General features: G+C 41.0%; 1 protein-coding gene across 2 annotated transcripts in view; it reads right to left on the bottom strand.

The window, feature by feature from the left end:
- The window catches only part of adamts10 (ADAM metallopeptidase with thrombospondin type 1 motif, 10), a 52,516-nt gene extending 28,212 nt beyond the window's left edge, over positions 1–24,304 (bottom strand). Inside the window, exons 1-9 of one of the 2 annotated variants that reach the window (XM_056377930.1) lie at positions 23,935–24,304; positions 18,088–18,489; positions 9,464–9,603; positions 9,100–9,309; positions 6,450–6,618; positions 5,844–6,046; positions 4,547–4,630; positions 1,714–1,859; positions 246–289 (exon numbers count right to left, since the gene is read on the bottom strand). In XM_056377930.1, coding sequence (XP_056233905.1) covers positions 246–289; positions 1,714–1,859; positions 4,547–4,630; positions 5,844–6,046; positions 6,450–6,618; positions 9,100–9,309; positions 9,464–9,603; positions 18,088–18,190 — 1,099 coding nt within the window. In that variant the 5' untranslated portion in view covers positions 18,191–18,489; positions 23,935–24,304. The remainder of the gene's footprint in view (positions 1–245; positions 290–1,713; positions 1,860–4,546; positions 4,631–5,843; positions 6,047–6,449; positions 6,619–9,099; positions 9,310–9,463; positions 9,604–18,087; positions 18,490–23,934) is intronic. The other variant, XM_056377931.1, reaches the window with a different exon arrangement.
- Between the last annotated feature and the right edge of the window lie 1,262 nt (positions 24,305–25,566).

Raw genomic sequence — 25,566 nt, 5'->3', positions numbered from 1 at the left:
TGTGTGTGTGTTTTGATCCAGTGTTTTGGGCTGGGCTGGACATTTAGTTGTGATTGTCAAGTTTACGGTTAGGGGCGAGGGAATGTGTTATGTCAGTGGGGGTTTCCTTAGGTATGCAAGCAAATTTAACTCTTTACTGACGCTGTGATAATAAAAATGTTGACGACACAAGACAAACAGAAGTCCTGAAACAGAGAGGAGAGATTGTGTGAGTTTGTGTGAGTGTGTGTGAGTGTGTGTGTTACCTAGGGTTTCACAGGGCTTGTTTTTTTGGATGCAGATGTCGTACCTGCAGATGGGAAGGAAAATAAACCAGGCGATTAAAGCAGCATCATTTAAAAGATTGTGTGAATGTTATAATCACACTTACATATGCTTTCAGACACATACAAACATACTGGAGATGTACATGCAGTACATTCAAAATATACACAGAGACATTTGAGGACAGACAGTGGACAGCAGTGATAGCAGATAGATAGAGTTTTAAAAGAACAATAGCAGGAAGTCTTGCAGGGGTCACTGTATGTCATCTGTCTGGACAGCTTCCATCCTCTGCTTGATAAGTGCCATCGTAAAACCAAAATGTTCTCACAAAGCCACCACCACAACCATAGCTAAAAGAACAGTAATGACATTTCAGTTAACCTCCTGCAACAGGATCTTATAGCACATTCTGTTTGGATAGGAAAGCATTTATGGCAGCTCTGACAAGCCCCATCAGATGACTGACCAAACCGTGGTTGGGCTGTGTGCTGATGCACATTCCTCAGTCAATAGCATCAGTGTTTAATATGCGTCTACCAAGGTTTTGTCTGTTTTCCTGCAACAATATCAGTAACAGAGTGGAGTTAGAGAAATGAAGAGACAACTGAGAGAAAGCAGCGCTGTCACATTCAAAACAGCTTTGCCTTGATTTCTGCTCCCTTTCTCCTGCTCTCAGGGTGTCACTCGATTTTCTTTAAACCGTTTTTTTTTTTTTTTTTTTTAAATAAATCTGTCATGGTTTCTCGCTCCCTCCTCAGATCTCTCTTTTTTCTCCAGATGCCGAGCTGGGCAGAGCAACCTCAGCTATCGTCACCCCAGACAGAACAAGACACAGGCCAACTCTCTTGGACTTAACTTAATGAAAACCTATGAGGAGAGGGGCTGAGAATGTAAGAAATCAGCACGGAGATAACACTGTTATAACCCTTGAATGAACAGGAAAACAGACTAAACATATTCTTATTTGCAAAAATGACCTGGAGAAGTTGCAGCAGGAGGTTGAGTTGTATAAATAAACCGAGCTATGTGGTGCAGCCACACTTTGGAATGTTTGCCAATGTGATATAAATGGTAGCAAGTCTGCAATTTCCTAATAATTTCCTGGAAAGTTTCGAGGAAGGAATTATGTAATTTGGTAATGTTACAGAGAAAATGGACATAAAGGTCTGAGAAAGTTATTTGAGTTCAATTATTGTATCACTGGAAACTTAATTCTCTGTTGGATTGTATGCTTGCCTGTAGACAAAATACACGTATTTCAAAATCAGAATCCCTGTTGTGGACGGAGTTAAAAACACTCTCACACTCACAAGTCATGCTAGAAAAATATCATATTTTTATATTATTATAATATATTTTTATTATATTTTTTCGTATAAAAAAGAAAAATATTTTAAAAATACTTTTTGTTCATGTGAGATAGGTGTTTCAGTTTGGTGGCCTGACCTGGTGATAAGCACAGCAGTGTCGTGGTGAGCGATCCCATTGTCTGGTATGGCGTTCCCATAGCTGCTCCGGTGTTGGATGGTTTTCTGCCACTTACAGAAGCTGTCTAAAGACTTCCCTGCATGATGGTTGATCTCTAGTGTTGGCTGGAAGAGAGCCAAGAAAGGAAGAGCAAATTAGGCAAATAAAGTTACATATTTATATTTTAACACTCAATAGAATGGGGATTACAATGACAGCAATTTCATGCTTTTGCAAAGATACTTTAATAATGTTCGGTTACTCCAATGTCAACAAAGAGGAGATTTCAACAATCAGACGATAGGCCAACAATGCTATGATAACCCAGCCCCACTCTTCCTGTATTGCAGCGTTTCAGTCTTGTTTTCTGCCCCAGTATGTTAGTCTTTTCTGTCCTGTGAAAACGATGCATCTCCAAAGCAAAAAAAGCTGTGTTTTCAGTTTTGTGATACTACATTTTCCAGATAATCCAATGGGTTTTTAAATGGTTAATAAGAAGTAAGAGAATTTTCTTATTGCTCATACATTTTTCTCATTACATAAAATAATACTTAATTCTCTAGTTTATCTCAAAAAATAAAAATCACCAAATTTGGAGATACAGTATATGGATTTAAGTGGACAGTGATTTCATTAGATTGTATGCCATAAATGGTGAGACCACACTCGGAAAATTGGGATTCCAGCCTTGAAAAGATTAAAAAACTTCCCTCCACTGTATCAAAGAAGCTAATGTGGATGTAGGATTAGAGTGAAGGTGCTTTCTAGTATTATGAGAGTGCAGAGAGGAGAAGGAGGAGTGCACTTCTGGCCACAGCTGGCGAGAACTCGTAACCCAGGAATGCATGTGGTGACATAACTAGTAATTGCCTCATCCCACAGTCCCTCATTTCTGGGCCCACTGCTGGCCTGGTTTTCCTTTCCAGGGGCAGCTTGCCGTTTTCAGACCTGGAAACCAGCAACAGAACCACTCGACTCAGACTACTCTCAGTCCTGTCCCCGACCTCAACCTCAATGGTCCATGCAGTAAGAATAACAACACTAATACTGCACACCGCTAATGATCCTAACATTTACTTCTTTAATCTCTCAGATGACGAACACATCCGAGCGGTAAATTATGGAGCTAATTTTGGGGCAGTATGAACAGTATGAATCATAAATGTTCCCTAATAAGACATCTATAGAGGAAACCTCAAAGCCACACTTTAATGCCCCTTTTATTCAATTTGATTCATCTGTCAGATCGCTAGAAGGTCAACATTACGATGGAGCTGACCACACTGTCTCGCCACATGCTGTTAATGGCAGGCTAATAAGGTCATTTACTAGGTAGTCTGAAGGCTCAGCTATGCTGGTAAGGTCATGCACTTTTTATGAGCTGAACTATGAGCTGGTCAGGTGTGGATTCTCACTCTGTGACCTTTCTAACCTCCTTTCACTCACTCATATCATACAAACATAGGAACAAAAGGCCTAAGAGTCCACAGCCATGCTAGCTGCTCTGTAAGGCTGTACTTAGACACAGCGGTGCATTGAGATAAATGCTAACATTAGAATGCTAACATACTCACAATGACAAAGCTAACATGCTGATGTGTAGAAGTTATGTATTTCAAGTTCATCTTCTATCTAACACTTGCTAATTAGCACCAAACACAAAGTACAGCTGAGGCTAATGGACATGTCATTAGCTTTGCAGGTATCATTAAGTCACAAACTTAAGTATTGGATAAATAAAAAATGTAACCAAATGGGTCATAGATGAAAGATCACAGTTGTTAATATTTATCCTGAGGGGAACATGAATGTTTTTACCAAATCTTATAATCATCCAGCGAATAGTTCTTGAGGCATTTCACTCAAAACCAGAGAAATCAACCTCAACCCATGACTTCAAAAAAGAAGTCAGGGGATCACCAACACCAAAGTCTGTAGGAGCCACCAAACACTAAATTTTGTGCCAATTCATGCAGTAGATATTGACATATTTCTCTGGATAAGTTAAAACTTTGACCTGCTGGTGGCACTAGAGGTTAAATCAGGTGATCAACACACTCATTAGGATTAATTTTCTTAACACTATGAATGTCTGTATGAAATCCATCCACCAGTTGTTGTGACATTTCACGATAAAACAAAAATGTCAACCTCATGGTGGCACAAGAAGAAAAGTCTGAGGATTAAGAAAGTCAGGGGGATTCATACGTTGAGCACCATGAATGTTCAAATCTTTATGTCAAATTTCATTCTGGACAAAAGTGGAGGACGGACTGATTGAGTGTGGCTTGAAATTATTGGTAAAATGACGGACCAGATCTTGAAGAGTCTAGTGAATATAGTGCCTGAAATGTTTGGTTTTGTGCATCCCCTCTGGTAGAGCATATTTAGACACTGATGTGTTTTCCATCAGCATCTAAATCTAACTTTGAGATTACTGGAATTACGTCAATGGTCTGAGAGGTCACTGTTCACCACAGTAGCAAGCCTGACTGTCACAAAGCAGTCCTGTCTGACAGGTACAAAACTCCCCTCATTCCCTGACTTTTTCTTTCCTCACCCATCACCCACTTCCACGCCTCCCTACATCCTCTTGTCCCTTTCATTACAGCCACCATTCACAGGACGCATTTACACACTCAGTCCACCGGGAGTGGTGCAGGAAAAGATACTTAAGCCAATAATTTCACACAAACAAGGAGTGCATAGATGCTGCCTGGGGAAGGGTTTTGTAAAGTCAGGACAGAAAAGTAATGAGGACAAGGACACAGAGAGACATACAGAGAGGACAGGAGAGGAGAGGAGCATTTACCTGGTCTTCCATGAGCAGGATGAGCCGTGTCACCACAATGTTGACTGCATTCCCCAGGCTAGAATCCTGGAACAGTTTGGCAACCTGACCTCCAGGGAAACAAGAATAGACCAGTCTTAAAAACAGCTGATACACCAGAAGAGCACATTACACTAGAGCAGAGTCAAGTCACAAAGCCCAGTCTTGAAAATGGATGAAAAACTACCACTATTCGAGAAATAATAACAACCTGGTTCAGCTATGATTTTCCTGTTAAGAAAGCAAATCGATGTGGATTAACGGGACATCTGTGTCTTCTGCTGCACGAGTGAGACTGATTTTAAGTTATAACCAAACACTCTAGAACATAAACTAGTATGAAAGTCTCACAGGAGCTGTAAAGTCAGTGCACCACAACATCACAAGTGCCAGAGATTATTAAGAGAACCAACAGTAAACAGTAAAAAGACCAGAGCTAAAACCACTGCTAGCACTAAAGCTGCACTGTGACACTTGTCATTACTGGTGTAATTTGGCCCACTTTGCTCCACACCACTAAAGAGACGCTGTTGGTTTCTATGAGTTTGTAACACTCCAGATGCAACCTGGTTTGTGACAATAGCAGCTGACCAACCCTTCATTAGATACATTCCTAACATGTGTGTGTGTAGGTTTGTGAGTGATTACCTGTGTGTGAAGTGATCCCCAGTGACAGAAATAGTGCAGATGATGACATACAACCTAAGCTTGTCTAACTAAAACATGTGGCATACACAAGGAGAAATCAACACAACAATCTACACATTTCTTTTTTTTCTGTCTCTAAGCAGTATTCATGCAAATAAGCCTAAATCTGACTTATTTTAATCAGTTTTTGACACTTAAATGCCATAACAAGTTTATATGTGATTGATCCTTGGCAGCAGAAACACAGCGAAACATATTTCTGTCACTGCAGACATTTCTGTTCTTTCCAACTGAGTCTAATCTCTCATCTAAAATGTTTCTTAGTTGCCTCCAAGCTGTTCCTTTGTCTTATACAATGCCAAGTCACCAAACTATGACTGGCTGATGGACTGCTGCTGAAAGCTTAGAAAAGCTACAAAAACAAATCATCATCCTAAGCACATCCTCTCAATCCCATTATCTTTTAGCGTGAAACTTGGCATAAAACTTTTAATAATTCTGCCATGCGTGAGAGATTTCACCCTGTCATTCATCAAGAATGACGAGAAGTCATCAAGATGACTTCAATGATGCTGGGAAAGTGACTTTTCAATGCACTGTGCATATACATCTTTTGTGTTGTGAAACTTACAATATTCATGACAGCCAGGATGTACTGCTCGATGTCCCTGCGACCATGGTAACCCACCATCATCTTGTCGGCCACTACCAGCGTCTCTACGTAGCGCTCCCGGCTAACTGAGCGCTTCAGAGGTAGCTGGCCACGGCCGACATGATGGGGAGGCGTCTTCAGTGTCCGCTGCCACCATGACGCACCCTTCATCGGCTTTTCGTCTGAGAGAGATCACAAACACTCAGGCTTTAAACACATGTAGAAATAAGGACCTGACAATAGCTCAGCAGCATTCCAGCCGAATCATTCACTGCATCAGATTAATGATCATCTGAAACACTTTACTGAACAACTAGAACACAGGCCAACATCACAAGGTTGGATGTTTTTCTTTTAACTTTTATTTGTCAAAACATAGTTTTCTGAACATACTTTTGCTTTTTCAGCAACGCCCTGTAACGCAGACTTGGTCACACCCAATCACAACTGGGAACTCAGACACAACCACACAACAATCTTCTGCTGCTGGCTCTTATGCAAATGGGCCTGTGGAGTATTTACTACTCCAGTCTGGACATTACTGCTGCTCCTAAAAAGACCAGTACTGTATATCTCCCCTCTCACCAATGACTCCACAGGATAAGCCCTTGTACTGATGGCGAAGTGATGATCGCTTGTAAACCACATGGGGGCGCCCCTCTGCTCTCTCCCCCCTTTCTGTCCTGGTCTGGTTATCTGGTGAGACAAGGGGTTCAATCAGGTACTCCTCTCCCCCTGCAACAATCACCCCCTGCTGCAGAAAGACAGATTCGTAGAATAGAATAGAATAGAATAGAATAGAATAACAGGGACAATTGCCATCATGATACAAATATCACAAACTTTACAGTACAAAGACAGTTTAAATCCTAACTTATTATCCCAGTGACATTTACTGCCTCATGGCAATTATAAAACAAGTTCACAAAGTTAATACAGCAATTAATACAAATGAATCCACCAATGAAAGGAATAAAACCTTTTTCCAATCACCTTTACTCTTAATATTGACAAAGAAGAATGAGAAACAAATCAGCAGGTCAAGTTAAGGTAAACCAGAGATGAATCAGAGGTCCTCTGAGGGATCCTCGTGCCAATGGCTCAGAAAACTAAAAGCTGCAAAGGAGGAGACCTCAAAATAATTTCTGAGCTTTCAATGCAGCAGATCTTGACCGTGTTATGCTGTATGGTTATTAAAGAAAAATAAGAGAACATGTAGTAACTAATGACAACTAATAACTGTGATAATAATCTAATCAGCAGGTAATTGATAATGAAAATAAACTTAAGCTCTAGCTATAATTTGCTGACAGTTATAACAATGTTGGCATCTACAAAGTCCTTAGTGAACAATAATAAAGTCAACTGTTTAAGATCTATGTTCATCTCAGACTATCCAGCTGTTGAAAAGATGACACTCATTCTTTATCTAGAGATCCTTTCATATTAAAGATACAAGGCTAACATGATCATCATATTGCTCTGTGTTCCCACTGTCTCACTACAAAGACTGTCCCTCTTATAGAGTCCTCTGATGATGAACTGTGGACCCATCTGAGAAAAGGATCAGGACCCCATAGTGGACCCATCTGAGAAAAGGATCAGGACCCCACAGAACACACACACACAGACACACACACATACAGACAAACACACGTGAGAGCATGAAAGAGTGAATGAGAGCGAGAAAAATGAGAGAGTGAGACAGAGACACACTAACACTTCCTTTGATTCTGCTCAAATGTGTTGGCCTCAGTCAGAGCGAGTGTCTCCCTTCGACTCACTGCGGCAGCTTTCAAAGTGCCTTTAATCCCTTAATAAAGTTAGTGATGCTCCTCTGGACACACAGCCTGCTCACTGGTGAATGTGCTCATGCTGGTTTGACCAACAGTAATTACGTGTGCTGCTTATTAACGCTTTGTGAACACATCTAATCCTCAGCTGTGTATACAACTGTTATTGTGGGGCCGACTGTTTGGAGTGAGAGGATACACAGTTACACCGTGCTGTGCAGGAAAATTATGCATCAACAAAATGATGCATTGCAGTTCAGAATATCCAGTCAAGTGGGTCAGACAGGGAACTAACTTTAAAGTGTCAACAAACAGATGCCAGTCCTTTACTCTGGTGTGCTGAGATGACCCCACAAGGATGGGAAGTAAATGAGAGGGAGTTGATGCTGCACTAAAAGCTAAACAAGTCCACTTTGAAATGCTGCTGAAATTTCCAGAAGTTTAAAGCCAGACCCTCAGTTCATATCTTTGCTCAAAGCCTGCCTCCTGTAACCTGATTGCCAACTACAGCTCAAGTTAATATCTCCTACATTTCCCAGACTGCCTTTGAACACCCTCAAGAAAACATGCCAGAACCTGATACATTGTTTGTTAAAGGCAAATGTTAAAGGCCTCAGTGTGCTTCAAAGGAAGTGCTTGTTGGACCTTTTAACAGTGTCTGAATCTCCTTCCCCCAACACCTTTCCGACATCAGAATTGAAAGGGTTGCATCCCACAACTTTCCAAAACAGGCACCCCAACAAGTATGCCAACTTCACACAACGTTAGAACTACTCTCTTCTCTTCTCCTCTCTCTTCTTAACCCTCTCTATGACAGCAGCCTCAGGGCTGGGTTATGTGAGAAAAGAAGTAGTTTGAACGATGACAGAAAAACACCTCTACCAATCTTGCCTCCACAAACCTGACCAATCACTGCATGGAGTGGGCAATAATGTTGGATTGTGAGTTTTGGAAAAGTTACAGAAAGGTATGGAAGAAGGGTGTTTCACATGTTGTTCAACCATCTGAACAAGCATTTGTTGTTTCTGTTTCTTGTTTTGCATTTCTGTAGCTGAATTGTATTCTGGTCTATTGAGGCTACTCTTGGTAGATAAAATGAACATCCCTTTCTCGTCCTCAAAATATACAGTATAATGCCCATTAAAAGCTGATACAACTTGACCTTTTAAAAAATCCAAGAAAAGAGACGAAGGGTGAATCCTTCCTTTGAGATTAGGTTCAGATGTACCTGAAGTTTCATTCTAGATCATTTCACTTAGCGGATCACACTAGTTGGTTTGGCCAAAGATTACGGCTTTTAGACTCAAGGTTTGTTAAAACTTCATGCTTTGATGTTGGAATCAAGCGTATCTGATCCCTTATTTGCTGAGCCAGTGCTGCTGCTGCTGCTGACCTCCCTCACTGTATTAGCTGTGGATTAGACTGGGAGGGTTCAGTCTTACCAGGCCGTTACAGTTGCTCAGGGCCACTTTGCTGGAGTGCGGCTGGTCTTGAAGGTGTCCTATGTAGTGGCAGTGGGGAGAGTAAGGGTGACTCCATGCTAATCGACCCCTCTTCCAGTACTCCACCCTGAACTGTCGGGACAGCAGGCCTCCCTGCAGTGTCAGGTTCAGCAGGAAGTTGTTACGTGACGTGGACAGCTGGTAGAAGAGCTTGAAGGCAAAAATGAGAGTTTAGTTTATGAATGCTCTTGATTCGGAATGTTAAGTAGTTTAGAGAGTAATCTAAAATTGTGTATAAATATGAGACAAACAGAAAGAAAAGAAGAATGAAAAGTACGGTCAACAATTTTAAAAAGCATAATACAGAGTCAGGCAGCCTGTCTTCAGTGCTGCGTCGTCTTCTTCTGTGGTGTTCAGGCATTTCGGCATCCAGCGTCTCGCCATTAGGTCCTACACGTACTGGGATGGCAATCTCATACTGGCCTAGACTGGACAGGAAGGCAGCTAGAGAGAAAGAGAAATAAGGAAAGCATAAAACCACAATCACAGTTTAACTTAAAAAGCCAAATTCAGCTTAATCTAATTGACTCTAATTAAAAACAGACGAGGATTTGTGAGTTACTTATTTTGAACAAAGCTACAGGGCTTTTTATTGAGAGAGTAACCCAGTTGGCAAAGAGAGACTTGCTGACTTTTTGGCCCATTGCTGACAAGGCCCCTCCACTCCAAGTACCCTCTCCTTCATGAGGCCAAAGGGATGTTGCCATAGTTACCCTGAAACTGTATACTTCCTGTCTGTCCCAGTCTGTGCCGGGGCCTGGTGGAGATTTATTGTCCAAACACACATAGCTCCAAACAGCTAACTAACGGGGAAAGGTCACCGGCAAATGAGCCCAGTTTTTTTTTTTTTTATCAAACCTTTGGCCTCACTTGGTGGAGAAACAGCCCATTCCCACACAGAGTAAATACCCAGAGATCAGAGTTCCTTGGTGCAGACTTGTAGAGCTCTGTACCGGGAAAAACCACTCTGTAGGCAGCGGATAGGTCTGGCATGAATAAACAGCAAGCACAATTACAAATGCTGTCTTCACATGGAACTCGTGAGGCTGTACTGTATTTTGGACATGGGAACTTTAGTACAAAATATGCCCAGTGTTCAAGTGGTTTCAATCATGAGAACAAAAATGGATGATGCCTTGTTCCCCTTTCAAAAATGGTAAATGAGTCTCTGAGTTTCTTCCCTCACTATATAGGTACACAGCTATGAAGCGAGCTAAACTTCCAGTAAAGGTTCAAGAAGGCAGGATGGCCTGTGTAGTTTTTACTGGAAGCAACACAGTTTTTCCAAACTGTGAGAACAGTATTGGACAAACACAGCCAATTCAATGATAGTGGTTACAAACTGGAAAAACATGCAATACATTTAACAAGATTTGGACTAAAGGTACTGTTACTTACTGTTACAGTTATACAGAATGTGGAAAGCAACTTTTCACTTCTTTTGTCTGTCAGCCACTAACACTCCTGTCGTTTCAGAGCCTGCCATTTTATTCCTGTTCAGCAGTGTTTTCCCAAGCTTACTCATTACCAGGCCTGCACACCCACCTGCACCCTAGTTTTTGTCTGTCTGTTGTTTTTTCACTCTCCTAACCCTGTTTTGATCAACAACTTACTAAACCTTTCTTTTAATTTACCTGTTTTGTTTGGTTTTGTTCACAACAAAAGTGAATTTACTCTCACATATCGACTCATTTTCGAGGTATTAACCTAAGATGCCAAGCTTCAAATTAATTGAACTTTGCGGCCGCATCCAATCGCTGTTGACCACTGCTAGGACTGAAAGATGAATGACAAGACCAAGACTTAAATTTGACTAAATATCCGCATCCTCAAAATCTGAATACAGATGCGGCTACCAAGTTTGTTACAACAGCACTTTTTAAGTATGAAACGCAGCAATCTACTGCTCACGATATTAGCATTGTAGCTTGGGTTACGCTGTTTAGTGCAGTGGTAAATACTGCGCCAACCAATGCAGAACGTGCAGCGCAAACCCTAGTTTTTCCACTGTAATGTGAATTTACCCCTAGAGCAGTGCTAGCTAGAATGTTACATTAGCAACATGTTAGCCTCAGACAGCTAGCTAGTAGGTTTACCCTAAACTGTTCGTAGAAACACATATCTAACATCTAAAATTACAGAAACCCTTAATGACTTTAATGTAGGTAGCACCTACAGGTTATGGTCCAACGAGGTCAGTTACAGAGTTGATAAAAGACGACAACATCAAGAGTTGACAAAATGATGACCGCGAGACTTGGTGTTGCAGTGTAAGTGCTAGTAGTAGTTGCTAATAGCAACAGAATGTTTAATTGAAATATTGACTACATTTTGCACCAAAATCTCATCGACTCTATTCCTTAAACTTCCTCCAAAGCATCACCTTCCTAAGAGCTCTGAGCTTTTTCCCACAACACATCCGTCCTGCTCTCACAAACCGCAGCAAGTAATCAGGCAGGTGGTATTACCATTACCTTTGAAGCACAGGAAAAGCTCCTGGAGAGAAAATGAAGGGAGGGTAATAAAGTAGATATGGAAGAAATTAATCAGACCTCACACAGAATAAACTGCTGGACTAATGAAAACCAGCAAAAAAAAAAAAAAATAGTCTGCAGTTTGAACTAAAGGTTTGAGCGGAAGTGCTTTTTCAAAAACCACTTAAACCTCCTCTGCAGGATTTCCAAGTAGTTCCTCTCGCTCCCACAGCAAATCTGTCTGCTCCACATGGGAAAAAAGACACATATAGTCCTTCACATCGATTTTTAAACATCTAAAAATAGAGCGAAACAGTGACTTTACTAGTAGAAGTTGATAAAATCATTATCATGCTACTGTTTCTCTGATAGTTTATGTTGCCTCCCATTGTAACAGATACACACCAGATGTCAGAACATCAGCGTTCAAAGCAGCAGTGTCTGTTGTTGACAGAATGAAACCATCATATAAAAACTGGTGTGTTAATCACATTTGCATGTGTACAGTTTACTGGAAGACAAGGTGGTTACATGCATGGTTAAGTACAGTTATAATACCCTTGCTTGTTATTTTTACATATAATTTCATCTAATTTCTTTAGCATAAACATATATCAATCCTTCTGCAGCAGTTTAGTTTAATGACTTTTAATAAGGCGAATGAGGAATGCGTTTAAAGAGTTTGCACCACTGCTTTCTATCAAGATGCCTGTTTCTCCCATTTATGTCTGGGATAATTCCTGTTACTGTACATGTAAATAAATTATTCCCTGTGACCCTGTCACTTTATACACTTGGTTGGAATCCAGCTTTATGGAAAACCAACAAGACAACATGTGTTAATGTTTGCATCACATTCTGCACACAATTATTCCTGCCCTGTCTTTTTGTCAATCCTGAGAGTATTACCCAGTACATATCTGATATTTTACCTCCAACACATCGCAACTTGACCCAATGGCAACCTTGCAGTAACCAACAGTGTAAAATACAGTGTGTTCATTCAGCATTTGAAAATGTTGAGTAGACATCAAAGCATACAGCCAAACAGAGACTGAGAATGGAAACACGCTTGCTAAATTTAACACGAGACACTCCCTGGCTAAAAGAGTGAGATACAGAAGCCTCTGTGCTGATAAATATACATATCCACCCATGAACAGGGCATCACCCTGGTCCTGTTATCACCAAATGCAAATAGTGGAAGGAAATATTCTGGATGGAAAAGTGTCCCTCCCTCCATCCCAGGCACACCGCCATGGCACCTCAGACCAAACGCTGCTGCTCTGCCTCTTTTGAAACAACTACAACACGAGGAAGAATCTACAAATATTCAGTGTAAACAACAAGAGTAAGAAATAATCCCATTAAAAGCTAGAACACTTCTTGTATTACCTCAGAGGAAAGGAGGATTTAAAATGACATTGCATATCACAACCAGCAGCTTAATTCAATCTCATTTTGTCTTTCTCACTTTGTCTGTCTTTCATGTCTTTCATTCAAAAGTATGTGGACACTGCTGTCAAAATACTTTTGAGAGCTGATTTTCTGCGGCTGTTTTTCATGTTTTTGGTTTCACACTTTAACGTTTCACGTTTTAAACCTGCGGTAACTGATTTTTTGGCAGCTTGAGGACAGTGGAAACAAGTTGTCAACACAACACTGTCAAATCATCACCTTTTAGATTGATATGGAGAACCTGTCGTCAAACTGTTGTTGATTTACAATAAGAGTAGGAGTCATGTTTCTGGCCAACTGAAGAATTTAAGTCCAATATTCACTCTCTTTTAGCTCTGTTTTTGGTCTTTACCAACTCCTGAGGGAAATATCTGGCTCTTTAGATGCTAAATGCTCCACTATGTTCACCAGCTAGTTGCTAACTGTTATTGTCTGCTGTTTGTTTACAGTGGATTCTTCGAGACTTTCCACTAAAAACAGCAGCCGAAAACAACGCTATGATATGTAAACAATGAGCTGAAACTCACTATAACACGCGCCCCCTTTCACATTGTCACATTGTTTTCACAGTCATCTGATTTTGCTGTAATGAAAATATCTATTATAACCGCTTTAAATGAATCCCTTATATTCTTGCACCTTCAGAGACTGTGACACACGATACAAGTTTTTGGTCCTACAAACTTTGTGTGACAAAAAAGGAAAGCTGGACTCCGACTTAACTTAAGTTGCTACTGGTACTACCTGAATACATGAGCAGCTATGAGGACTGTGCCACGCAAAATAATGGAAATCTTAGTGCTACAGCTTACAATGATATTTTAGACAATAGTGTGCTTCCAACTTTGTTGCAACAGTTTGGATTGGTCCCTTTCTTGTTTAAAAACATGCACAAAGCCAGGTCCATAAACAAGTAATCTTCCCCCCTGGAACAGGGACTGTGAGCCAGGTCTTATCACCCAACATCAGTATTGGACCTCACTTGTGCTCTTGTGGCCGAAGGGTGAAAGCTCAGCAGCCATGGTCCAAAATATTGTTGAAAGCTTTGCCCATGGTTTCCAATGAAACATTCAACAATCAGATACGGAGGTAAAATTCCAGTGTCTGTATACTTTTGGCCATGTAGGACACAGGAGCTACAGTAGTCCACCAAAAGCTGGGTCTCAATACAGTTTCAAACATATTCAGGGTCAAAGTCTCCTTTTAGTCCATTCACCCATCCAACCCCCAGACTAAATCACTCTTTCACTCTGTGTGCCTCTCTTTTTTATCACAACTGAGATAAGTGGCTGTATAATGACTGTACAAACTACTGTATAAACAGTATAGTATATAGTACCGTATATAATAGATTCTGTGTACAAAATGACCATGATTGCTCTCTGAATTGGTGGGTTCTGTCAAAACAAGACAAGCAGGACACTTTTTTAAATAAACACACAGACTCTAACAAAATGAACCAGAGAGAGATTTTATGTTTCTAGCAATTTTACCATTATTTCATTTGCTGTTGTAGGAGTTTTAATCAAAAATGACTCAAAGGGGTTATCATCAGTGTTAAAATATAAGCCAAGGGCTGGACAAGAGTCAAGTCCAGAGGTCAGAGTAGAGGGAAAATAAAAAAATGTATTGCTAAGATGTTTCTTGTTTTGTGAATATTGCATTAATCTTTAAAACAGAATAAAAATATAAATTTGCAGAACTCTGCATTTTACATTTGAGGCCTCTTTGTTACTGCCTTTAACGCTGCACCTTCAGTTAGAGTAGCACATGGCAACATAGAACTGTTGTGGTTGTTATAGACGATAAATATACTAAATCAGATTTTTGATAGTGGCACACATCTACCATTTCAATGCTGTGTGGAAACAAGGAAGCGCTAATTCAGTGTCATTACGTCCTATTAAAGCTGCATTAATAGGTTTTTATGCCCTCTTGGGGGCAACAGAACAAGCTGACAACACCAGATTTCCGTATGATCACCCTATTGAGAGGTTGTGGTGAACTTGTTAGCAAAAGGTTGCATATTGACGCAACCAGCAGACATGGCACAACATTAGCATTCATTCATAGTGATGTCTCTGTGCGCCTGATGAATGCAATCCAATATTCATTCCTCTTTAAGCTCTGTTTTGGTCTCCACCAACTCCTGAAGAAAATATCTGGCTCTTTAGCTGCTTCACTATGTTCATCATCTAGTTAGACTGTGTCAGCCTGTTGTTTGGTGCTTGGCAGGAAACATACAATGGGCTTTCAGAGCTTTTTCACTGGAACAACGCTGCTGCTGGAACTAAAATTGATGTGTGCAGTTGCTGGCCAGAAAATCAAAACAATGACCTAAAAAAACTGCAGTGTTGGGTGATAATTTTCTGTGGTTTCATCTTTTCAAGCAACCCATTTCACATTAGACATAGTCATTCAATCCATTTTTAAAATAAAAATATAAATTAGTTCAGCTTTAAAGGCCAAAATGTCTGTACGAAGTGTCCTTAGGTCTTTGACGAATTGAGCCACGTCAGTGTTTGAGCGGTGGGTTATTTAAAGGAAGCAGCGTGGCAGACTATTGGAGACAGATGGCAGTGAGGGGTCAGAGGTTAAGTTTAGGAAATGCACAATCACAGCCTTGTTCTGGGTGATGAGACACGGACACTCAGGGAATTTATGTCTTTGCCTTCAGGAGATTTCAGTTGCTTCAGCTTCAGTGTGTATTTGAGTGAGACAGAGAGACTGTGTGGTGAGAGGTGAGGAGGGGGGGGCAGGCACGTGGCTGTGCCACAGCAACATGATTTGTGGAGGCAGAGTTCAAGTTCAGCAGCCCAGACTTGCAGGCCTGGAGCGTGCCTCAGCTGGTCAGACAGCCGGGTCAGACCCTGAACCGTTTTCTGTGGCTCATTTCGCCAAATTTTTTTTCATCTGAGCACTGTGCATGTGAATTACAAATAAAAACAATTACAGTAACTATGGAACACATGATTATCTTTAAAACAAAATTAAATTATAATCACATATTCACATTAAATACAAATTAAAAACTGTATTTATTGTGAATTTCTTAACATGGGTTGCATTAAGAATGTTTTTTTCTAACTCAAATGAAGAACAGATTTCACCCTGGGAACCTTGACCATAAAAATCATTAAAGTACTGTTGCTCAAAAAGACTGAAAATAATGAAAGCAACCCACATTATAAAGTCAGGATCACAGACAATAAACCACTGATGTTTCCCCACTATTTATAGAGACCTCAAAGAATAAGGTTAATAGTGTGTCTAATTCAAAGGTCTCTAAAACTCTTTTCACACATCACAGAGTGATGAGAGATTAAACTTGAATTGGTTTGAAAAGTTCAACCTGTGTTATTCACCCTGGCTTTAGACTAAGGTGGGACACCAGTCTGACACTGCGGTTTTTTAGTGGGAAAGGGTGAACACACGTTTCTATAATAACTGTAAAATTATTACACTGTAACGATAGAATTGTTATGGAAGCTTTTCGCAGCTGCAGGAATACTTGAACATGATTGAGTCTAAGTTGTTGCATTTTGCTTAAGGTAACCAAACAGAAATCCTACAATATGACCCAGCTGCTCTGCTTAGTCTTAAGGCTAAACACAACAGGGGCAGCGTTAGATAAGTGTTGACAGCTCTGTGCAGTAATAGGTATAACAGTAAAGTTGTTACAGGTAGGGCTGCGAATCACACCTCAATAGTTTCAAAAACTGCTGCTTGTGTTAAGAAACCATCTAACACTTTGGTTTCTTTTGTTAAATGAAAAAAAAAAGGGTTTGTAGAAAAACATGTTCATGTCTCTCAGTTAGGTGTAGAAAAATGTTGAGGTACTGACAGTAATGTAAAAAAAAAGGATATGAATGGGTCTAGGGTTCAGCCATACGACAATAATATAAATAAATTCATCTATTATATGAGATTTTGCAATACCATTTATACCATGGTACCCATCCCGTCAATATCTCTTAGTGCATAAGGCCATTGCGGGCAATGTTGAAAATCAAACAATCAATCAATCAACAGTGATTTCTATACAGCTATAACTATATTTTTACATGATTTTGCATCACTATGATGAAGTATGTTGATTTGTATTTGTATGTCGTTTGGTTGATTAGTCAAAAACATAAAGAGACGTGTCTCTCGCTTTGTTTACTATATCACAAATCCATACTGTCCCATCCACAATGAGTAAAATACAGGTTTTACACAGGATTATTATCTCATGTAAAACACAGTAAAACACAAGGTTTCTTGGTCCAAGTCTGTCAGTCTGATAGATCTCAACTCCCTACCAGAGTTGATGTTCTGGTTTAGAGGCAGTAGTTAGGGGGGGGTTTCCACTGGCCTGGGTTGGTCAGTGTTTCCACTACAGCCTCACAACAGGGGAAAGCCACACCGAGCCAAGCTGCAAGCTGTGTCCAACTGTGCTGGTCTCCTGAGCTGGAGACTGGAGAGAAATCTCTGTTTGTAGAGTCTCTGTATTTTTGTCGCGTCTACCTGAATCACTGTGGTTTGGAGCTTTGTTTAACTCCTGAGTTCCTGTTTGTACTTTCAGTTACCACTCTTTTTTTACTGTTTATTGATCCCTTTCAGCAGTACCAGAGCTGTGTGAACTTACTCTTAATACAAACCGAATCTGTCCTGCTGTGGCTGCTCTACATTAAAAGCGTCCCACTGGTGACCCGGTGAGATGTTTTCATTGTGAAGAAGTTATTGGAGAGTGTTTGTCAGCAAGTTAGCGGTACTTCATTAGCGATACAAGTAAACTGTTTTACCTTGAAGTGCCATGCAGTGGAAAGACAGTTGCAACCCCCACCCCTCCCACCAGCACCACCACTACCACACACACACACATACACACACACACACACACACACACACACACACACACACACACACACACACACACACACACACACACACACACACACACACACACACACACACACACACAAACCTATAAATTATAATTGTCTCCTCTCACCTTGTGATTGAGCAAACTCATCTCTGTGACCTCCTGCGACCTCGATGGCAACCATGATGACGATGACAGTGCAGACCAGACCAGTCCTCCGTAGCGTTTCCATGGTTACTACAGTAGTTGCTATAGTAACTGAATTCAGTGCAGTGGTTTCCAGGCCTCTGTCCCAACATGTCTCCTGCCCTCTCGGATGCCCCGTCGCCTAGCAGTGGGACAGCTCAGCGCTCTGTTGGGCCATGGCTGCAGGAGGAGCTGAGAGTTCAGATAGACATAGCAGCCTCTACAGTGTGTCGGTCAGTGAGTGGCGATGGATCCTGGAGAAGTCCTCATAGATGTAGAAAAAGCCTGGACAGATCTCCCAAGGCGCTCAGCAGCAATGGCAGGTTTAGACTCCTCTCTGCTGCTCTGTAGAAGAGAAACTGTTTAGTGACTACAAGAGGAAGGCCAGGAAAGGGAGTGAAAGGGAGGGGAGAGACGGATTTAGGCTCAAAGAGGAGGGAGGAACAAGGGAGACATAGATGCACAGACAGAGAGAGAGCATGAGATCCCATTGACCCATGCAGTTCCCAGTCTAACAAGACAAATCTACCCAGTTCATATTCAGCATCCAGTAAAGGACCGCCCAGTCCTGCATTGTTCCCTCAGCTAATCAATCTTGGCTTTGGCGAAGGGCAAACACCCTGTCTTTCACTCTGATGACCAGAGACAACAGCAGGTCCCAACCTGGGGCCCCTGAGGCCCCACTCTTTAAGCTGCCTGCCCACCGGAAAGAGTTCAAACACAAAGGAAGCCATTGATCTTGTAAAAAGCTGCACTTAATGCCCAAACACGGCTTGAAGTGAGTATTATGTCAGAGGCTCTGGGGGTAAAATGAGCCAATTTGAGAGGAGCAGCAGGTTGCCATCACCGCTACGCTGGCTGACTGTGGTGGTTGGTTGTATGGCTGAGTGACTTGCTGGCTGGCTGCCTGACTGTACAGCTTACTAATTGGCTGGTGTCCTGGCTAGCAGACGGATGGTATGAGTGTCCATATGAAGTTTGTTTACATCTAAGACAAAAGGTACAGCACTGTAATAATTATATTCTGTCTCAGACTGAGTTTTTGAGGCAGATACTCATATCAATATTTGTGATTCATTTTCATTTTTAAAAACATTATACATATACAATGAGATTCCCTGAGATTTGACACATAAAGGTCAATGAGATAAAATGATAATTAAATAAAAAACAATAAAAACAGAATACAATCAGTTCAGAGAACCAGAGGACCTCAAGCAGCAATTAGACTCTTAGAATTAATTCCAAAAGGATTGGTGTACTGAAGTTACTTCTCTTAAGACATATTAAAAGCCTGCCAGTGCCATTTTTGAATGAATTGCAGTCCAGACTAAAGTGCATTCCAATAATCAATGTGGAGGAGATCAAAGCATGGAAGACTTTCTCTAAATCTTCTAATAAAGAGAATGATTGAATGTTGGTTAAATGTCTCGACTGAATGAAACAGGACTGCACCACTTTAGTCACCTGAGCATCAAAAGACGAGAGCTCGGAGCTCATGATAATATGCAAGTGCTGGGACCAGTTTATATCATTAACTTAAACTAATGCAGTCTAACATTCAGTCCTGCGATAAACTCTACCTTCATGAAGGTTATAATGTACAGAAACACCTCTCAGTATAACCAAATGCAATTCAACAGCACCACAAACTAAAAACCTCAAATCAACACCTCTCGAAAACAATTTCAACAAAAACTGAACATTATAACCTTCTTAAAGGAGGATTCTTTGCAGGACTCTTGTATGAGACTGCATTAGTCTTAGCTAGGTGTTCCTACTAAACTGGCAGCTGAAGCTTCAGCGATCTCTAATTTAACTTGCAGGAAATTTCAGGCATTAATTTCAGCAAGGCAAGACATAGTACAGGACACATTGTTGGTACCCAGCTTTTTCGGTAAAAACAGTGGATTATCGTCTGCATAGTACTGCACAATGCCAGTCATATTCATCACAATCACAGGTTTAAATCTTGGAAAGAGGGCATCTGCTCATTTTCCACACTACTTATTTGACTGTCTTGTGCTATAAATAAACCTCAAGTTCAATTTTAAATGAGCACTATTCCATTTGATTTTGTTTTTTTTTTTACTTAAAGACCAACATAGAGCAAGTCTGCTTTATAGTAACAATGGAAAATGACTTCCTCAGACCCACAGTACCTATTACAAAAACAGACCTGAGCCATGATCAGGAGTCACATTTTCATGGGTGCCCTTCTCTTTGACTTGAGTTTCCTGGCTTTGGATTGCAGTGTCAGCTAAAACCCAACCCTTGCTATCCTCCAGTAAAGTCTGCCCACCCAGTTCACTCATGTCCCTGGCTCCCCCCACCCCCTATCCCCACCCCTCACAGCAGTCTGGGGAGAGAGGAGCGAGCAGAGACGCCACACTGGCCCAGATGGCTGGCGGCTAACCAACTGCAGCCAAAGGTAATCGGAAGCAGATGGGAAACTTTTTGGTGACGAGAGCAGGGGGAACAAGTTGCCTCCTGAAAAGAGGAGGAAAAAAAAACGAGCGCAAAGCCCAAGGGGAATGAAAGAGAGACAGTAAGAGTGTAAGCTGCTCGAGCCAGCTGGGACAGCCATTCTTGAGTGTTAATACCCTGAACTTAGTGTGGAGGAATGAGTTGAAAAAAAAGCCCTAATGTGCCTCTCATTTCATTTCAAACAGCAATGGGAAGGCACAGAAGAAGGAGAACTTGCTTAAAAAACACTGAGGGGTCTTTGTACTGTTGCAGCTCATACGTGGAACAACTGAAAGTCTTTCTCTTTTCCCCTCCCTCAGGCTTTCTCCCAGTCATTTCCTGCACAAGCCAAACTCCCCTCCATTTTCATTACTTCTGCTCCCGCTCTCGATTTATTGTGGGGTTATTAAACTTGCAGCTTGATATCAAGTGCTTTTCATTACCACTAACTCCCCCCTTGTTTGTTTAAACAAGAGAACGAGGGAGAGACCGGACCCCCCAACGCTGTCCCTCGATGCTTTTCAAGTAAAGCTGCTTAAAAAGATTTGTGGACAGCGTTCAAAAGATCCCCACAACAACATGCACGCACTGCCTTCTTGGTAAATTATTGCTCCATTATAAACCGCACAGAAATGCAGCTAAATTAAGAGTAAGCTGTCACGCAGAGGTGATGGTGTCGTACATCTTCCATGGTGTGTTGTGCAAAACTTTCCCTCTGGGCTGTATCACTTTGGGCGAAATAAAAAACGTATGTTTGTCAGCAGGCCAAGTGAGCACATACACTGACTCTCTCTCCTCAGTGTTTTGCTTGGATGAACTATGATTATCGAGCATATAGCTGCAATCACGGCCAAGACAGAAAGTGGTCCGAGCTGCAGACAGGCCACACAATTTCCAACGCAATCACAATTTGCAAAAGAGAAAAGAAGGAGGGGAGAAGAAAGGGGTCGTTGTTATAACAAGAGAGAGAAAAATTGGACCGCTCAGGATAATTAGGTGGGAATTTAAGGGTGGGCCAAATTTGCAATGTAATCAAGCCAGTGGACGCAGAGGCGTTTTGACACATCATTTTTTCATCTTGTCATCTACTAGTGAGCACTGACTGGTGCTTTTCATGTGGCGAAAAGGATGTACAGTGAGTTTTTTTTTCCTTTAAAGACTGGAGCTAACTATGCTGTCCTTGTCTCTAACTGTTGCCAGGGAGAGTGGAGCTATCCGAAAACTAGCACACTAATCAAAGCCATATGACCGGCTCAAAGTAAAGTCTGTGCAGAGCAAACAGATGCTAAATGTCCCTCAGCTTAGCTTCAAGTCTAGTACTCCCCCACTCTCTCTCTCTCTCTCACACATACACACACACACACACACACACACACACACACACTCTCTCTTTCTCTCTCTCTCTCTCTCTGCACTTTGATCAGGGAGTAGCTCATGAATCAGCTTTAGGTTCAGTTTATTATTTCATTAAAGCAGCGGTGCAGCTTCTCTTTCTTAATAAGACCATGAGGCTGTGGGATCAAATGGCCCATGAGACAAATGTCACAAGTCAGATGCAGTGTTTCTGCCTCAGCAGCAATTCTTCCCTTATTAGAAAAAAAAAGTGAAGATTCACACAAAACAGGTGACAGAATTAATACAAAGAACTGGGGGATATATCTCAGACTAAACTTTCTGTCTGGTACAAAGACAGAGAAAAGAAAGAGGCAGGCATTCCTTTCTCAATTTCCCCAAATAAACAGTGTGCAGATGAAAAGTGGGAACATAAACAGGCCGGAGAACCTCGGATGTGCTCCCCTAACTCTGAAAATGTGCCTCTCAAGTCTGAAACAATATTTAGTGAGAGAGAGAGCTGACTCGACACGAAGTGAGTCAGCCAGCAGCACTGGGAACAGAGCACAGATGGTAGTGGAAGGTTTTCTCTTTCTGTCTTTTATCATATTCATTTCTGTGCAGTTTATATCTGCATTAGAGCTGCCAACAGCCCAAAACACTAAAAATACCCCTTTTACTACCACATAAGACAAAGGAAAGTAGCAAATACTCACGTTTGAGAAGCTACAACTATGAAAAAGCTTTATTACTTAAAAAATTACTTGAATGATGAATGATTATCAAAATAAAATTGTTGTTAACTGACTTATTTATCTGTCTCTGTAACCAACCTTAGATCACAAAAAAGCAAAGATGCAGTGCAAAGGAAGGCTGCAAATGTGTGTGGATTGGGGAAAAGGTGTGCAATATTAGAAATGCATCCAGTTAACCTTATTATTGGGAGCGGCCATGAAACCGTCAAACCAGTTTAAAAACAGATTCTTTGTTGATAATGCCACAGAAATCCTTAGCCTCATGTTATGTTACATAAAAATGATCCCGATGAGTTCCACAGTGAGGTGTAGTGAGGATGACTAAACTCATACACAAAGACAGTGTCTGGTATTAGAGGATATGCTAACTCTTGTTAATGGTGTCTGGTATCTCTCTAATGAAATGAAGCATTTGTATGGAATTAAACAAACTTTCACCCAAAGTGAAATGAAACAGAATGATACTGCACAAAGATCAAGAGTGTATCACATACACCTGCAGATTTCTGCAAAGTCAGCAGATGAAATGACTCATCTATCATTTCTGCTGTTCAATCAGGGACCACAGATTGGCATACATGCACATACATGTCATACTGCAGATTACTGCACATCTATCAGTCTAAAAAGTGAGTTTTAACATCATCTAAAGTATCTCTGTAATCCCTATGAGAGGTTGCATGCACCATAAATTATACTCTACAGTTTTGTTGTGATAATAGTACAATATCTTCTGAAACCAGCTATAGTATTACTGCAGTTCTTTTACATCAGGGAGAAACTGAAAGTTGCTCCCCCAGCCGGTGAAAGACACAATGCCACCCTTCACTTACGTACCTGATGTCTGCTGTCGGCCACATCATCCCCACACACACACACACACACTGACTGCCCTGTCATCAGCCAATGAGGAGATCCCGGCCGTAAGTAAGAGCTCTTGAGGGGAAGAGTAGGATAATCCAATGGTAGATTTTTGAGAGAAACACTGTACAAATACCATAAGACAACATTATGTCCATACAGGTGCAAATCATGACCGTATGGCACAACAATTACAAAACTATAAAGTCTAAAAGACTAAATAAGGGCGACACTCAAAGTCTCTGCAGGAATATTTTCTGGAGGAATGAGCTTTGAAGAGTTTAGAAACCGCCTCTTGTCAGCATCATGTCAGTACCGTTTTCCTCCAGAGTTGTGCATGAAAAAGCAAAGAGTGCGGCCGGGATTGGTGACCTACCTTCCCGCGTCCCCTTGCAGAAGTTTCCGCTGTGTGAGTCTGTCCTCAGCAGCGGAGCGGAGCGGAGCGGAGCGGAGGCGGCGCCGGCGGATGACTGAGGAGACTCAACTTCTTCCACTTCCAGAACCACAGAGCTACAGTTTAATGTCAAATAAGCTGCATCACAACGATTACACTTCCGGTAATGGCTTTCAAATTAAAGGTTTCTGTGGCGAAGATGTTTTTCTTTTTTTTCCCATTTTTTTCTTTCTTTCTTTTTTCTTTCTTTCTTTCTTTCTTTGGCTGGTTGCCACCAGACTTTCCCAGAGACCCAAAGACTTTTTTTTTTTTTTACTTTTTGCGAATGCAAAAGTCAAAGGTCAACTGTAAGGCCAAGATGTGGATACATCTAGATTATGGATCTGACCATGCTGATTAATATGTCTTAACAAAATACGCAATAAAACTGCTAGTTATTGTCTATGCTGTATTGATATTTTAACTAATGTTTTTATTAAATAAGTGAATCTGGCAGACTGATTGAGACTGAGACTGATTTTTCTTAAAGCTCGATGTTATTGTTCAAGGTTAATGTGAAACGAAGATAGATACAAATAAAGTGCAAAATGAAGGCGTTAGTAATGGTTTTTAATTTTATTTTGAAGGTGCACATTTTCCTCTTCAGTTGTGGTTTGTCTGATTCTATCTGACTTGATTCAGCGGGATCCTGCTGATTGGCTGCCTCATCTGCGACTCTGAGGGAGCTGCTACAGCCGGTGAGGTGGGGGTGTGTGTGTGTGTGTGTGTGTGTGTGTGTGTGTGTGTGTGTGTATGTGTGTGTGTGTGTGTGTGTGTGTGTGTGTGTGTGTGTGTGTGTGTGTGTGCGTGCGTTTGTATGTGTGTGTGTGTGCGTTTGTGTGTGTGTGTGTGTGGGGGGGGGGGGGGGGTGCTCAAATTATCTCTGTCATTGGTTTGGTGCCGTGGGTAAAGCACAGGTGTTGGGAGTAAAGATGTCTGTATATATTATTAAATGAATATGTAGGCCTAATGTATTAAATGGAATTAGAGCTGAAACAGTAAGTTGATTAATTGATGATTGAAAGAAAAATAATGGACAAAGGACAAACATTTGATGGTTACAGTTTGAGGATTTGACATGTTTTTCCAGTTTTATGTTGTAGTAAACTTGGACTATGGATCAAATATAATAAAAAGCTATCTCAGGACATCATGGCTCTAACTCTAACTAAGTGGTTAATTGAAAAAAAGGCTAACTAACAGATGAATCAATACTGAAAATAATTGGTAGTTATAGCCCTAATATATATATATATACATATATCAAAAAGTAAAATTTAGTTCACACCGTTAATTTATGATAATATCACATCCTGTCTCATCTCTACTGAACAGAAATACTTGGTAAAGTTAAACTTGCAAGTACTTAATAATCTTTACAAGTACTTCAAAGAAAGTGTTTGACATTTTAGGAGAAATGCTCATTCAGTTTCCTGCCGAACGTTAAATGAGAGGATTCACACCGCTCTCTGTACAGTGGAGCTACAGCCAGTTAGCAGCTGATTAGCTTAACATAGCTTAGCACAAAAATGCGAAACAGGAGGAAACACCTGGCTCTGTCCAAAGGTGAAGTAA

Source organism: Seriola aureovittata, chromosome 6 (assembly GCF_021018895.1).
Source record: "Seriola aureovittata isolate HTS-2021-v1 ecotype China chromosome 6, ASM2101889v1, whole genome shotgun sequence".
NCBI lineage: Eukaryota > Metazoa > Chordata > Actinopteri > Carangiformes > Carangidae > Seriola > Seriola aureovittata.
This window is presented reverse-complemented; position numbering and strand designations above follow the sequence as displayed.